Source organism: Pseudoliparis swirei, chromosome 21 (assembly GCF_029220125.1).
Source record: "Pseudoliparis swirei isolate HS2019 ecotype Mariana Trench chromosome 21, NWPU_hadal_v1, whole genome shotgun sequence".
In the NCBI taxonomy this organism is placed as follows: domain Eukaryota; kingdom Metazoa; phylum Chordata; class Actinopteri; order Perciformes; family Liparidae; genus Pseudoliparis; species Pseudoliparis swirei.
In genome coordinates, this window is record NC_079408.1 from 6,890,534 (window position 1) to 6,904,234 (window position 13,701).

Sequence of the window (13,701 nt, forward strand, 5' to 3'; positions counted from 1 at the left end):
CAAAGGAAACCTATAAAATGACGCTCCCCGCAGTGTTTGTGTTGTCTAGAGCCAGCATGTCAGTCTACGACCTCCTCCTCCTCCTCCTCAAAATGCAATATGCGTTCAAAACAAGTTACATTTCTGCTATTTAAAATGAAAGATATACATATATATAGAAACAATTATCCTGTTGTTTGTGTATGATTCAGGAGTGGGTGAATTCAAGGAGCTGGAGTCTTTTACTGGCTGCACATACAAGCAGTAAAACGAGTGACAGAAGGAGAGAAGAAAGGGATGAGATGTCTGGAGGACAGCACTCTGTCGCCCTGAGAGTCTTTTGCTCTGCGGCTCCTCTTTTGTCCCTTTCAGTCGCGCCTCCAGGGGTCGCCTTGGCAACGTGTTTTACTACCGGCGGCCGTATAAATACAGCGTTTGCCTCCTGTAAACTAGGAAAGCTGTGCACGCTAACACCCAATGCCAAGGACACAAGGAACAAGGGCACTTCAGAGGTACACAAGGGAACGCAATGTATTTTTAGTGAATATTTGATGTTATTCCCCATCGTTTTGTTGAAGGACAAAACATTTTTTACCATGTGCTTACAAAACAGGCCGTATGATGTACTTTCAACCCCTATCTGTTGTGTTTTTCCAGCTCAGCATGGAGGCACACCGGCATGCGGATGAACTGATGGACGAAGCCGAGTGTCTGCACGGCAACAAGAGGGAGCTCAGTCTGCTCGACGTGCTGACTGGAACTCTTCGGAGGCTTGAAGCTGTCAGACGTCGGCGAGATGGTCACGGTGGGACCGAGGGTGGGACGAGAGGCGGAGGAGAGGGAACGCAGAGAGGCAGAGAAGGAGGGATGCTCGGTCCCGCAGGAGACGAGGAAGACGAGAACGACGCTGAAGAAACGAGAGGACACGCTGATGAGAAGCGGGAGGAGAGAGAGTGCGAGCGGAGGGTTCTGGGAGTGTTGAGGCAGCTGAGTGTGTTTCATTCAGACAGAGCGACAGCGTGGAGAGAAGTTCTCAGGGAGCGATCCCACAGGTCTCCACCAGGGGGCAGTGATCAGCAGCATCCGTCCACTACAGGTATGAGACTTTATACGACTGACGTGTGTCTTTTTTAGCCGCTTTATATTCGTTTAAAGAGAAAGAAGTATGACAAGTATGATAAGATGACACGTAATAGACTTGACACTATTCAAGTGTCAGTCTAAGTGTTGGTTGACTTTGAAGGACTGTGAAAGAGGAGTTGAATTTGAACCATCGGTATATCCACGCTGGAGGCATTTGTCAGTAAATTACAAAAGGTGGAAAGAGTTGAGCGTCAGTTGAAGAGATGGATCGTGAGTTATTTTATGCAATTTCAAACCTATTTTAAGGGCACGTGTGTCAATTTCTTGTAAGCAGAAAAGGGAGTTGAAATGTAGCTCATGTGGAAGCATGAAAACGGGATTAGGTGTTGAAGGCAGTGGAATTTGAAGCATCGTTAAAACTGCTGAAGCACTCAATGTCAACTGTTGATACTTAACTGTACAAATGTGTTTTAGTCAGTCCCCAAAACATATTGCACTTCAGTCCTCAGCCCTGGAGGTAAATACAGTGCAGACTTTGCAAATCAATCAGCCCTCACACTGCATTATCACGCAACAACGATGCAACAACTGACGGAAAAAAATCAGTAGATATAATTGTACAATATATTATTAATGTGAATTATCATTTAATTAGAGGAGCTAAAACCTTCTCAAACCCTGGTTTTATCCCTTTTGATGCACACAGTCTGTGTTCCCTCTTCTTCAGCGACCACAACCTCAGCTGACATTCTGTGCTTTACCTTCATGTTCCTGCTAATGACCGTTGGATCTCTCTAGAACAAACACATTTCTGTGTGTGTGAGAGCGCGACCTTGGCGCCGCTTCCCAGGGCCGGCTCGCTTCCACTGCAGCAGCACGACATCACAATCAATGATGTGGGACTTGTCTGCTGAAGCCTGCATAGAAAGAAAAAAAAATGATATATATATATATATATACATATATATATTTATATATTTATGTACAGTATATATATATTTATATATATATAAATATATATATATTTATATATATACATATATATTTATATATGTGTATATATATATATATATTTATATATATATACAATTCCCAAAGCATTTGACTTAATTACTTAGAAAGGGTGTATTATGGGAGAAATTCAACAATACTTTTGTGGATCAGCAATTGACCAGCAGTCCAAACAATGTCATATTGTTTTTACAGATTAGTTTAAGAAAGAATCTAAAGTTGGCTCTCAAAAGCTCTCGTTTGTCACATAGAAGTTGTACAATATCGTTGAGTTGTTTGCTTTGTTCTTTACGTCTGTTTTATTGCAGATACACAATGTAACGTCACACCTTGTTCAGACTCCTTCAGTAGCACTTTTCTGAGTGTCGGGAAGAACATAGAGAACATTTTAGACAAACTGAACGCAATCGTAGCCAAACTGGATGAAGAACTCCTCAGAGCAAGTGCAGAGGAGGCCTCGACTGTGGATGCGTCCCTCAAGGAGACCGGAGATCGGAAAGCACCAGAGCAACTCGGAGACTCCCGTGAGCCCCTTGAATCTGAACAAGCATCCGACTCAAGATTCAGCAGTTCCGCTTGCAACGATGAGGAAGAAGAGGAAGAAGAGGCAGAAGAGGCAGAAGTGCCGGTGAACAGTCGAGGGGCTGAGCATGAGGACGGTGCTTCTGCAGAGAGTGAGACAGACTTACGGGAGGAGACAGAGAAGGACACAAAACAAGTCAACAAGGAATGGATCCCAGTCGAGTGAGTGGACGACATAGAGTTTCAACTCTAAAGCACACTGTCCACACTGTTTGACATTCTTATATTGCTCATCAGCTCGCTCCAGTTCTTCAACGAGAGGACAAATGACACAGGGTGAAATATTCAAAACCTACAATTAAATCAAACTTTTATTTCAGACTTAAGGTCCAGATAGTGCAAAACATTAAAATAGAATAAAATGCATACAAAAATCACAATTAAAATACATACAACTACAAATAATCCGACAGATATATCAATGTCTCCACAGCTGGGATTTGTAGCGTGTTGTACTAAACTTTATGTTTGATAAAACCTTGATGATCTCATTTTTGGAGTCATCAACCCGGCAGATACATTTATACATAAGATTTCTTAAAACAGCTTGTAAAGTATTGACTCCTGCAACCACACACATTTCATTGGCCCTACTCCACCTCGGTCTCTTCAATATTTTCGCATGACATCATTATAAGCTACTTGAAGTCTCTGTAGGCTTGCTTGTTTTGTAGTTAGACCATATCATAATTCCATCATAATTATTCTAAATTGTTCCCGTTTACATGCTCGCAGCCAAACATGTCGGTTGTTCCACTATAATTTAGACTCTCCGTGTCCGACATCCTGTCCCTGATCCAGCTTGGGAGCCGGGGCATGATGCCGTTCCTTCCGCTCATGTCCCCTGCTCACTGACACAGAAGCTGAGCTCTCTGCAGTGGCTCCTCACAAGGTGCACATGTTTCGACCACCTGGCCTCCTCATAGCTGGCTCCAAGTCGGGTCAACGCACAGATGTGTCCAAAAGCCAAACAAATCAGGAACATTGAGATCAGAGGGAGAGGCAGAGTCTGGGAGAAGCCGATATGGAAATGTGCGTAGTCCAGCATTTTAGATGTATTCAACCCTCCTGTTGCTTTAGGGTCAATTTGACCCCATTCAATGTTTAACCCTCCTGTTACCTTTATATTTACTGACATATTTTACCCTCGGGGTCAATTTGACCCCAGCAATTAAAACCTCCAGAAAATTATTAGAATTAATATTGTTTCCCAAGTTTAAGTGTGAGGTACTTTATGTTTGTTTGTTGACTACCTAAATAGCCCTTTAAATATATAAAAAAGTTGATATTTCTTATATGTTTGACAGTGAAAAACAGCCTGGGGTCAAATTGACCCCAAGAACAACGACATTTAACATTTGAATGGGTATTGACCCCTAGGTAAAAAGGGGGTTAAGGGTTAAGTGTTTTTTTTTTTTTTGCTGTAAAGCTCCTCCTACCTGTCCTACATTTTTTACAAACAAGTATTTTTTACCCTCGGGGTCAATTGACCCCATTAAAAAAAACCCTGAGAAATTATTAATATTAATATTTTTTTCTAAGTTTAAGTGTTAGTTTGTTTGTTGACTACCTAAATAGCCCTTTAAATATATAAAAAAGTTGATATTTCTTATATGTTTGACACAGTGAAAAACAGCCTGGGGTCAAATTGACCCCAAAGAACACCGACGTTAAACATTGAATGGGGTCAAATTGACCCTAAAGGTAACAGGAGGGTTAAATGAGAATATATCAACAACAAATTATACCGCCAACACTGGCCGTACTAAGATTAAAGCAAAAATACTGTCAAAATATCCTCCCTACATCACTGTCTGTGTGAATTTGATCTCTAGACTCGCCGGTAAACAAGAGGAGAGTTATTCAGATGTGCCAGACACGTGCTTCATCAGAGCACCCAAGGGTGCGGCCGGAGCCCTGAGATGCGAGGCGGCCGACACCCTGAGCTGCCTGATGGTGACCGGCTCGGAGGAGTTGGTCAGCAGAGTGATCAGGGTCGACGTTCGGGACGGAGCCGACGTCCGCTTCCCCGTGACCGTGGTCGTGCCCTTCTGCGCACGTTACCGCGGCAACTACAGGGACGTAGTCGTGAAGATAGTCGACGGGGAGAGGAGGGCGAGCTACGTCACTCCCGTCACCACAGAGGGCACGTACGGAGGGCAGAGGGTGAGCTGCTCTTTCACTTCCTGTATGTTTTAACATTGACTTATTATTAACTATTAATCTATTTATTTATTACTGTCAGACATGACATTCATTATTTATATTAATTTATTAGCATATATGTAAGTGCAAAACTTTTAAATTCACTTAAATGTAAACATTTTATATAGAGTGGCTGTACATTCTGAAGAAGTAGTATTACTTGAAGAAATTAGTTTTTAATTAGCTGCCAACTGTAGAGATAATCATAGTATCTGGATTTAAAGTAATCTGATTGGATGACAAACTAACTGCTAACATAAAGCCTTGTGCTGCACTTTTTATGAACTTAACTTTGAATTAACTTAACAATCATCAACAAAGACACTGAAATATCTTTTCTATTTTAAATCTTTTTTTTATTGAATTTGCAAACACAGAAAGGAAGAATAAAACCACCTCCAAGAAGTTGGGGTATTACTCCGGATCGAGATGTAGAAACATGCAAACATAAACAAAATAAAAGTAAAATACAAAATTAGGAAGAAGGGATGGTGGAGGGGGGGGGGGGGGTCTCCTAGTTAACTAGTTCTCCTGTTGGATTGCGGCGTGGTTAAAATAGTTAATAAATTAAATATATTTTCTAAACCAATCGTGTACTTCTTTTCCGCTATTTGTTCAACTGTTCTAAAAGCCAATACAGCTGTGCAATGTTGCATATCGATGGACGCAATAACAGCTGACACCGCTGTATTTGCACTGCGTCGGGACATAAAGGAAAAACGTGTATTCCTCCGTTTATAAATGCTCAAAACACCTGACGTATGAGTTCCTTCATGGTTGGCCTGTGTCTGTCGTCAGAGCTCCTTCGCCGAGGTGAGGGTGTACTCCCTGGGCCTGTTTGCAGTGGTTTCCTGTTTAAAAAAAGAAAACTACACAGTTCCCACAAAGGGTTTGTTACTCAAGCTTCCCATGGACCAACGGATCTGTCTGAACTACCCCCCAGGATGCTTCACGGCTCCAGTGATGGCTCAAACCGCGGTACAGAGATACTCATTCAAACAACATCCGTCTGTCTCCGACTCTACTTCACGGATTAATAATGTATTGTTGGCTGTTGGGGACTGAGAAGTAGGAAAACACAACAAGCCTTGTCAATGTTATAAATATTAAAATTGTTCCTAAAAGGAGATCAAATCCGACACCTGTCAAGAGAAACGGCGAGACTGCTCATAATTCACAGACTTGAGATTTCCCAGATGTTTGCTGTGAGGTGGAAGGATGAACAGCTGTGGCCGATATTTGAATTGAGGGGGGGGGAACCAATTTTCATATCTCACAGCAGCTCAGTCCAAACTGCAGCTGTTGCCTCATCTGCCTCAGATCCAGCCGGTGGACGCCGTTCTTCTGGCGGCCGTCAAGTCCAGAAGCGACGCGTATCACTCGGTGGTGTCCACGAGTCCGCTGCTCTACCTCACGCAGCCCTCCTCTCAGCCCCTGAGGAGACCCCTCACTCTCACCCTGCCCTGTCCCCCAAACCCCGAGAAGAAGAGGCACACAAGGGGTCAAGAGGAGGAGCGAGACCACCAAACTCGGCCTGTTAGCCCTTCGTGCCACAGAAGGAGGTGAGTAAAGTGTGACCTCTTTGTATTTTTTAGACACCAGGGTGTCGGTGGGCAAAAATATGCAGCTCCCATATGAGAATGATAATTTATGAAGTAACGACTGAAATATTGTGTCGTACGAACCATCTTTAAAACGACAACAAAGGCCTGTCAGCTGGTACAACACTTGTGTCTCAACACTATATTGGCATGGTTGTGGTCACGGTGACATCACTCATTGTATTGTGTTTTTTTTTATGTTTTGAAGCTTCGAGTTTGACATTTCAGCCATCGCCACCTTGTTTTTTCCCAACCAGAGGTGACACGAGAAAATGGAGCTAGACTGAGACCGTTTAGATTACGATTTACTTCCATGAACTAAAAAGAAACTGTAAAAAACCCAGAACGGACACGGCCATGGTGCCGAGCTTGCTTTAGGGGGCGGAGACCTCAATAACAAAGCCGCCGCCCCCTAAAGCAACCCCTGCTTTATCGTCTATTAGACTCCAAACTGGACCGTAGTGAACTCAATGAACACCATGCTGTGTGGAAGAAGACTTGAAACTAGAGATTGAGACCAGAAACTCATAAAACGTGTTTTATACGGGGGATAAATCAAGTGAGAAGACGGGTACTTTCCTCTTAGACTGTCTATGCAATCAGAGTTATCTTTGCCATGAGAGGAACCGCCCCCCTAATTTAAGGCCCTTCAATCACTTCAGGTCCAAAGGTTGCCAGCTAGTCATTATTCACTATATTTTTACAAACATGACACCACTCCTCTTATTGATTAGTTAATTCATCATAATTTATTTTATTTGTTTTAATTTTTTTACCTTGCCTGGAAACCAATTCAATTCCATGTACATGCATACGCTCATACATATACATCTGCCATCATCAATGGATTTTTTGTTTCTTTAAACCTTGTGTTGCCTTCGGGTCATTTTGACCCGATTCAATATTTAACCCTCCTGTCGCCTTCGGGTCAATTTGACCCGATTCAATGTTTAATGTCGGTGTTCTTTCGGGAGTCAACAAACAAACATAAAGTATCTCACACTTAAACTTGGAAAACAATATTAATTCTAATAATTTTCTGGAGATTTTAATAGCTGGGGTCATATTGACCTCAAGGGTAAAATATGTTAGTAAATATAAAGGTAACAGGAGGGTTAAACATTGAATCGGGTCAAATTGACCCGAAGGCAACACAAGGGTTAAATAAAAAAATAAATTTTTTTTAACTCACACACGCACATATACACATGCATCTTTCTTATTTTCTTTCTTATTATATATATTTTTTTTCTTCGTTTCTTTTTTCTTCTTTCACAATACTCTGACTTTATGATGTTATGTCCATTGTTTTGTCATCCGCACTGTTTCGTCGTCCTCTAGGTGTTATGTCTATGTATTGTCTTTTGTCTTATAAGAAAAAAAGAGAAAAGGTTGCCAGCTGGTCCAAACAGGAATATTACCTTTTGCATGGATAGCTATACAATGTGGTTCAAACATTCAAGTTCCCCTTAGGAGGAAGTGTAGCAACGTAAGTTATGTCATAATACTTTAGTTCATGACTAAATACTTGCTAAAAAAAATAAAGCTGTATTCATTCTTTCGTGTTAATGAGCAAGTTGTTGCGTGTTAAACCCCTAAACCAGGAGGAGGAACATGGTTAACATGAGTATGTTAAGGCTTTAGCTGTGGAGCACCACCCTGATATATTACATATTACTTTGAATGTTTCTGTTAGAGTCCTGGGGGCCTCGGTGAAGTCTAAGAAGATGTCCAACGAGCTGCTGATTGTTCTGGGTTCAAGAGACAACCAGTGGAGCGTCCTGGATCATGTCCCAGTCCGGAACCAGCAGAACGGACTGGTGTCCTTTGAGCTGACGGAGAACTTCGACAGGTAGCAGATCTGTAGCAGTGGCATCGCAACTTTATTCAAAGAGTCCTTTAAATGTATACCGCGGTTTACCGACAGGGATTTACAGGACCGCTCGGCAATGGAGCGAAACAGAAATGCGTATTTCAAGAAAGATGCATACGCACCATACAGTACTAGCAAGAACACACAAATAATAAAAATAAGAGATGTCACGACGCTATTAGAGTGGCCCCAATAGCACGACTCAGACAGGAGTAACAAAGATGACTGTCTTTGGTTGGAAACAGGCTGGGTCAAAACTGGGAGATCAGTCGAAGAAGCAAACAAGTCCAAAAAAGGGCGGGGCAGAGAATCAGAGGTCAGGGCAGGCAGGTCAGGAATATACTCTAATAACGCTGGAGAACTTGGCACGAAAACACAAGACAATCTGGCAGAGGACAAGTGGAAGTGAGGGAGCTAAATAGTGAGGGACTAATGAGGGGATGGGCTGCAGGTGAGAAGGGTGTGAGGACCAGGTGAAGGGAATGAGGGACTAACGAGGTGACCAGAAGCAGGTGAGGGGAGTTGGATTGACGAGATGGTGTGACAGGATGAAAAAAACCATTACAAAAAGGAAGGCGTGGAGCTAAACTGTTACAGAGATTCTGTTCAATTAAAAACCAATGAGTAAAGGAGTGTTTTGTGTGTATTGTGGGGGATGTACGTCAGTTTTATGGTAACAGGAGCGAAGATATACAGCTAATATTAAGGGCCAAGGCAACAGCAGTATCATTTTATGTAAATATAAGAATTGTAGATTCAATTCCAAAACTAACAAGGAGCAACTACAGGGAGGCCAGAGAAAATGTGATTGGGTTTTCTTATCTTGTTAGAAGCCTTGTTGGGATGCTCTGGGGACAGTGGGAGGCTGCAAAAAGAAAAAAGAGAGAAGGGCTTTTTGCAGAAATATTGACAAAAAGCCGAGATGACTCTCTGTGACCGCGGCCCTCAGTGGAAATGTTGCTCTACAGTCCAACCCAAACAGATCACAGCACAAATGTCAATGCGAGGCAGAAACATGCACAGAAGGACTGCGCGGTGAAGCCCGGGGTCAGACTGGCTGGGCGATACTCATTTGTAGAGAATCAGACTATATCGTGTCAAAAAGAACCCTTAAAACAGTATTGCGTGAATGCATGTGTGTGTGTTGCGCCGCCAGACCGTGAGTCTCTCCCCACATCTCCCTCGGGCCTGAGCCTCGTTGCCAAAGTTCATCAACCACTGACGTCGGTTGCTCGCGCCACAAAAGAGGATGTCGTACATCCTGCCTCTGACCACAGGGCACCACACACTCTCAGGCATCACGGAACAAATGAAATGAAAGCGAAAGACGTTTCCGTCTGGTTGGCTGCGCGTACCTTCTTGCCGAGACGCAGTTCTCAGACTCACGGTTTGTTTGCTTCACCGAGGAAACCGACCCGAAGGCTTGACATGATGAATTCATTGCAGGGTTTTGGGGGGATTTAATCTTTGGCTCAATTAAAAAAATAAAAAGAATTCAGTGTTTTATTGTGGGCCAGACTTAGTGAGCTTTTCCAGGCTTTAATATTTCTAGGACTTGGTCAAAATGTTTCAAAGATAATACGAAAATATCGTATTGCCTTTGTGTTTTTAGTCCTGCTGAAAAAGATTAAATTAGGAATATATTAGACCGCTAGTTGTAAATTGTGAACTGTTCCTTTAATCAGGATGGATTGCCATTATTTCTCTCATGCGCTTTAGTTCTCTTTCTTATCTAAAGCAGCTTCCCCAGGGAATAATATAAGTGCAGTATGTAATATGAATTCTTCATTTTAACTTAAGTATATTAAGTCTGTATTCAGGATAACAGACTCATCTCTTCTTCCTGTGCAGCAGCAGTCTAATCCTCCTGTCTCCGGCTGTCCACCTGTCAGGCTGCTGGCGGTACGTCTCCTCTCACCCCTGCAGCCCGGTGGTCTCGCCTCCCTGGCGGAGGAGCTGGAGGAGTCGGTCTGTTGCCACGCGGTGACCGTCGTCCTCCAGCGTCGACTAGAGGAGCCTCACGCCGCCCTGGTGGCGGCGCTGCCCAGCAGAGACCTCGGCTGGGAGATGTCCAGGCTGCGAGCCCGGGGCTACAGCGGCCTCTCGGAGATCGCCTCCGAGATCTCCATGCGGGAAGGAGACCAGCTTCTCCTGCGTTTCAGCGGCAACATCACCTCCACGGGTAGGGTGACATGTTTCAAACAAAAGGACGAGGGGATTGACGTACAAATGATGAAGGCGGAAAGTGACAGAAAGGGGATTGGTTTGATGATAAGGCCGTCAACTTACTTTCTCCTTCCTGGCCATTGCTAGTCATATAGTATGTGATGTGTGTTGATGGTGTGCTAGTGGCCGGGTTACCCGAAGGCCACTGTAGTTATATTTATATTTATGGTGAATTGAGGGTTATTCAGTTGGTTGCAATTTACAACATCACCACTAGATGCTGTTAAATATGACACACTGCCCCTTTAATACAAGTTAGAACTAGAACAGGCACTCGGTAGAGCGCATACCTTCGCATATCACAAGATTGGGCATTGAATTATGAACATTTTGGCATTAGTTGCATGCCAATTGGATAGAAATTGACCGCGCAATGGTAAAAAGAAGATTTTGACCTTTTCATGACCTTGACATTTGACCCGATCGATCCCAACATCTAATCAAATGGTCCCCGGATAATAACCAATCATCCCACCAAATTGCATGCGATTCAAGAAGATTTTGACTTTTTCATGACCTTGACCTTGACATTTGACCCGATCAATCCCAAAATCTAATCAAATGGTCCCCGGATAATAATCAATCATCCCACCAAATTTCATGCGATTCGGTTTAATTCTTTTTGAGTTATGCGAGTAACACGCATACAAATAAATAAATAAATACACAGCGATCAAAACATAACCTTCCGCATTTTCAATGCGAAGGTAATGATGCCGAAAGGGAGTTTTGGTTTGGCTTCTGTAACTTTAAAGAAAAGAATTTTCCCGCTCAAATGTGTGTCCCTGAACCATCCATTCGATCTACTTCCTTTGCCGTGTGTATTTCTGGGTGTGTACTGCAATATTCACGTTCGCTGCTATATATGCTATTATTAAAAAGCGTGAAGTCAGAATTAATCCATTTGTAGCTTTCAACATAAACAGTAAAGCAAAACTCGGCTCAGGTTGGTCTTCCTGCTGCTCGTTACCACACAGCCGGGTACATGAATGCAGTTTATTAACGATGTATATTTCAATATACGATGTATATTTACACGTGCAGTTTCTCCACGGCCTCAGGTGCTGTCCTTCGCACTTGAGCGTGACACAGTTTCGCAGATTTTTGTGACGAGTCCAACGCCGATGTTCTCCGACAGGTGCTCAAAACGACCTTAACGGGCTCCCTTGCGAGCGGCTCACCTTCCACAATCAGCGGAAGAGTCACCTCTCGTTGCGGCTCAGCGAAGTGGACCCCTTCGGGAACTACAGCTCGCCCCACTACAAGGGCACGGCCGTGTTCCACAAGGTCAGCAGAGGTCAGCTGGAGTGGCGAGGCGACGGACCGGTCCCGATGGACGCAAAGCTTTTGGGAGAGCCCGTCTGCAAGCTGTCTCTGACTCTACCGAAGGTGCGCGAACACTCGCCAGGAAGTCTGCGTCATATTTTAAACGAAAAGCATATTCTCACGTTTGTATTCCGTTTCATCTCAGAGAGTGAGAACCGTGAATCGGCCCGTCACGGTTCGGGTGAAGTTATGCGAGGAGACAGGTGGGTGACATGTCTCAGGTGCACGACTCCACTACATATCAGAAGGAAATATTGTATGTATTGTTGTTTACTTCTTTACATTTATCTGACAGCTATTGTTGTGGTTATTCTTACTGTTGAGACTTCAACTACGTGTGGCTAATAGTACTTTTTACATTATGGTAAAATAATACTTTTACCTAAGTTGCTGATTTCCACAAAAATAATTTGGAGCATGCTGTAATAAAAAAAAATACAAAATATTTATTTTTATACCCCGAAACAGTTTTCCAGAGTTACAATTGAACAATGTAATACTTTTAATATGTTAAATTCAACTTTGACTATTTGGTATATTTAGATAAATCAGTATCAGGAATTGTCCTGATTGATATTGTGAAAATATGATATCTCAGCCCAGATCTTTTTCCTTATTTTCATAAGCAAGCTGTTCTCGTTATGAAAGCATCACTTTCAGTGCACCAGTTCCTCCATCTTTCAGACTCCCTGTCCGACTCTCTTCTCCTCTGGCTGTCCGGGGAGCTCTCCGAGGAGGAAGTGGCTCTTCTGGTGCTCTGTCTGCATCTCCGGCGTAGCGCCGCCCAGCTGGTGAAGCTCCGGGCGGGGGACAGCCTGCCCACCCAGGCCTTCCGTGTCCTGACCATGTGGAGGCGGGGGCTGCCCGCTGCCACGCACCAACCCAAGGCCTCTCAGCTGGCCCACTGCTTAGCCAAGAGCGGCAGGCCGGACCTGGCCCGAGAGCTGCTGCTGCGGCAGGCGGCGCCCAAATAGGGAAGCTTGAAAAGTAGAAATTGAGATTGAAAACCAAAGAAAATCGTTGCTTTTAGTCAGAGGCCTGTGTGCCTGTCAAATGAGATGGAGGCAGTACGTTGTGTGATCCACAAGGGGTCAGCATTGGACTGTGAGATTACGTGATCTCCTCCAGACTTCAGTCTTTTACGCCTGACAAGCCAACCCAGTAATGTTTTAGAGCCCTGAAGACTTTATGAGATTATGTGAAAAAAACTAAACTAAACAGAAAAGAAAATCTAATTTGGGATTTTTTTCTGTTTCTTTGTCTCATGACCTCATATTTTTTTCTTTTGACCCCTAGCAGGGGTGTGGGTAATATTTCTCAGCATTTTTTGTGACACATTTGAAATAAAAAATAGTTGTAGATCACCACATACGAGTGAGCCGGTCGAACAATCAAGGTCAAGTATTCGGTCATATATTTAGTTTAGTCCTCTGCGATTAACACCGTGTCTCATATTATTTGTTTAGATGCAATGAATCTCAAGCGGGGTGACATATCTGCACCCAGAACTTGATTCTGATTAAAATAATGACATAAAGTTCGTTTTTTTCTTTCTCTTTTTTTTCAATGTAAAAGTAGTGATATTAAAATATAACTGGAGCTGATTCCTAAACACACACTGCCAACTACCCTGTGTGTATGGGCACATTTTAAAACATGTGAGATTTCTCAGGTTATTGTTATGTTTACACTCACTTTAGGTAGGTAGGCGAACAATATATATGATTTGTGTCTCCGTTGGATCATATTATGCCTTTAAATGACAATATGCAAACAGGTCCTATATGTTTATGTGTGCAAAGTCGATTTTTTTTT

General features: G+C 43.1%; 1 protein-coding gene across 1 annotated transcript; it reads left to right on the forward strand.

Annotated features, from left to right (window-relative positions):
• Positions 1-424: 424 nt before the first annotated feature.
• dthd1 (death domain containing 1) lies at positions 425-13,426 on the forward strand. The gene is made up of 11 exons (XM_056443230.1): positions 425-491; positions 637-1,075; positions 2,382-2,817; positions 4,491-4,821; positions 5,659-5,838; positions 6,181-6,422; positions 8,158-8,313; positions 10,227-10,516; positions 11,699-11,949; positions 12,032-12,089; positions 12,571-13,426. Exons 2-11 carry the CDS (start codon positions 643-645, stop codon positions 12,858-12,860), a joined length of 2,667 nt encoding a protein of 888 aa, XP_056299205.1. The 5' UTR covers positions 425-491; positions 637-642; the 3' UTR covers positions 12,861-13,426.
• The last annotated feature ends 275 nt before the right edge of the window (positions 13,427-13,701 follow it).

Bases quoted from the DNA above. Each gene is read 5' to 3' on its own strand.
- dthd1 (XM_056443230.1), top strand. From the start codon at position 643: ATGGAGGCACACCGGCATGCGGATGAACTGATGGACGAAGCCGAGTGT. The intron at 2,818-4,490 runs GTGAGTGGACGA...TTTGATCTCTAG, and splicing joins AAGGAATGGATCCCAGTCGA to ACTCGCCGGTAAACAAGAGG. The intron at 5,839-6,180 runs GTACAGAGATAC...CATCTGCCTCAG, and splicing joins CAGTGATGGCTCAAACCGCG to ATCCAGCCGGTGGACGCCGT.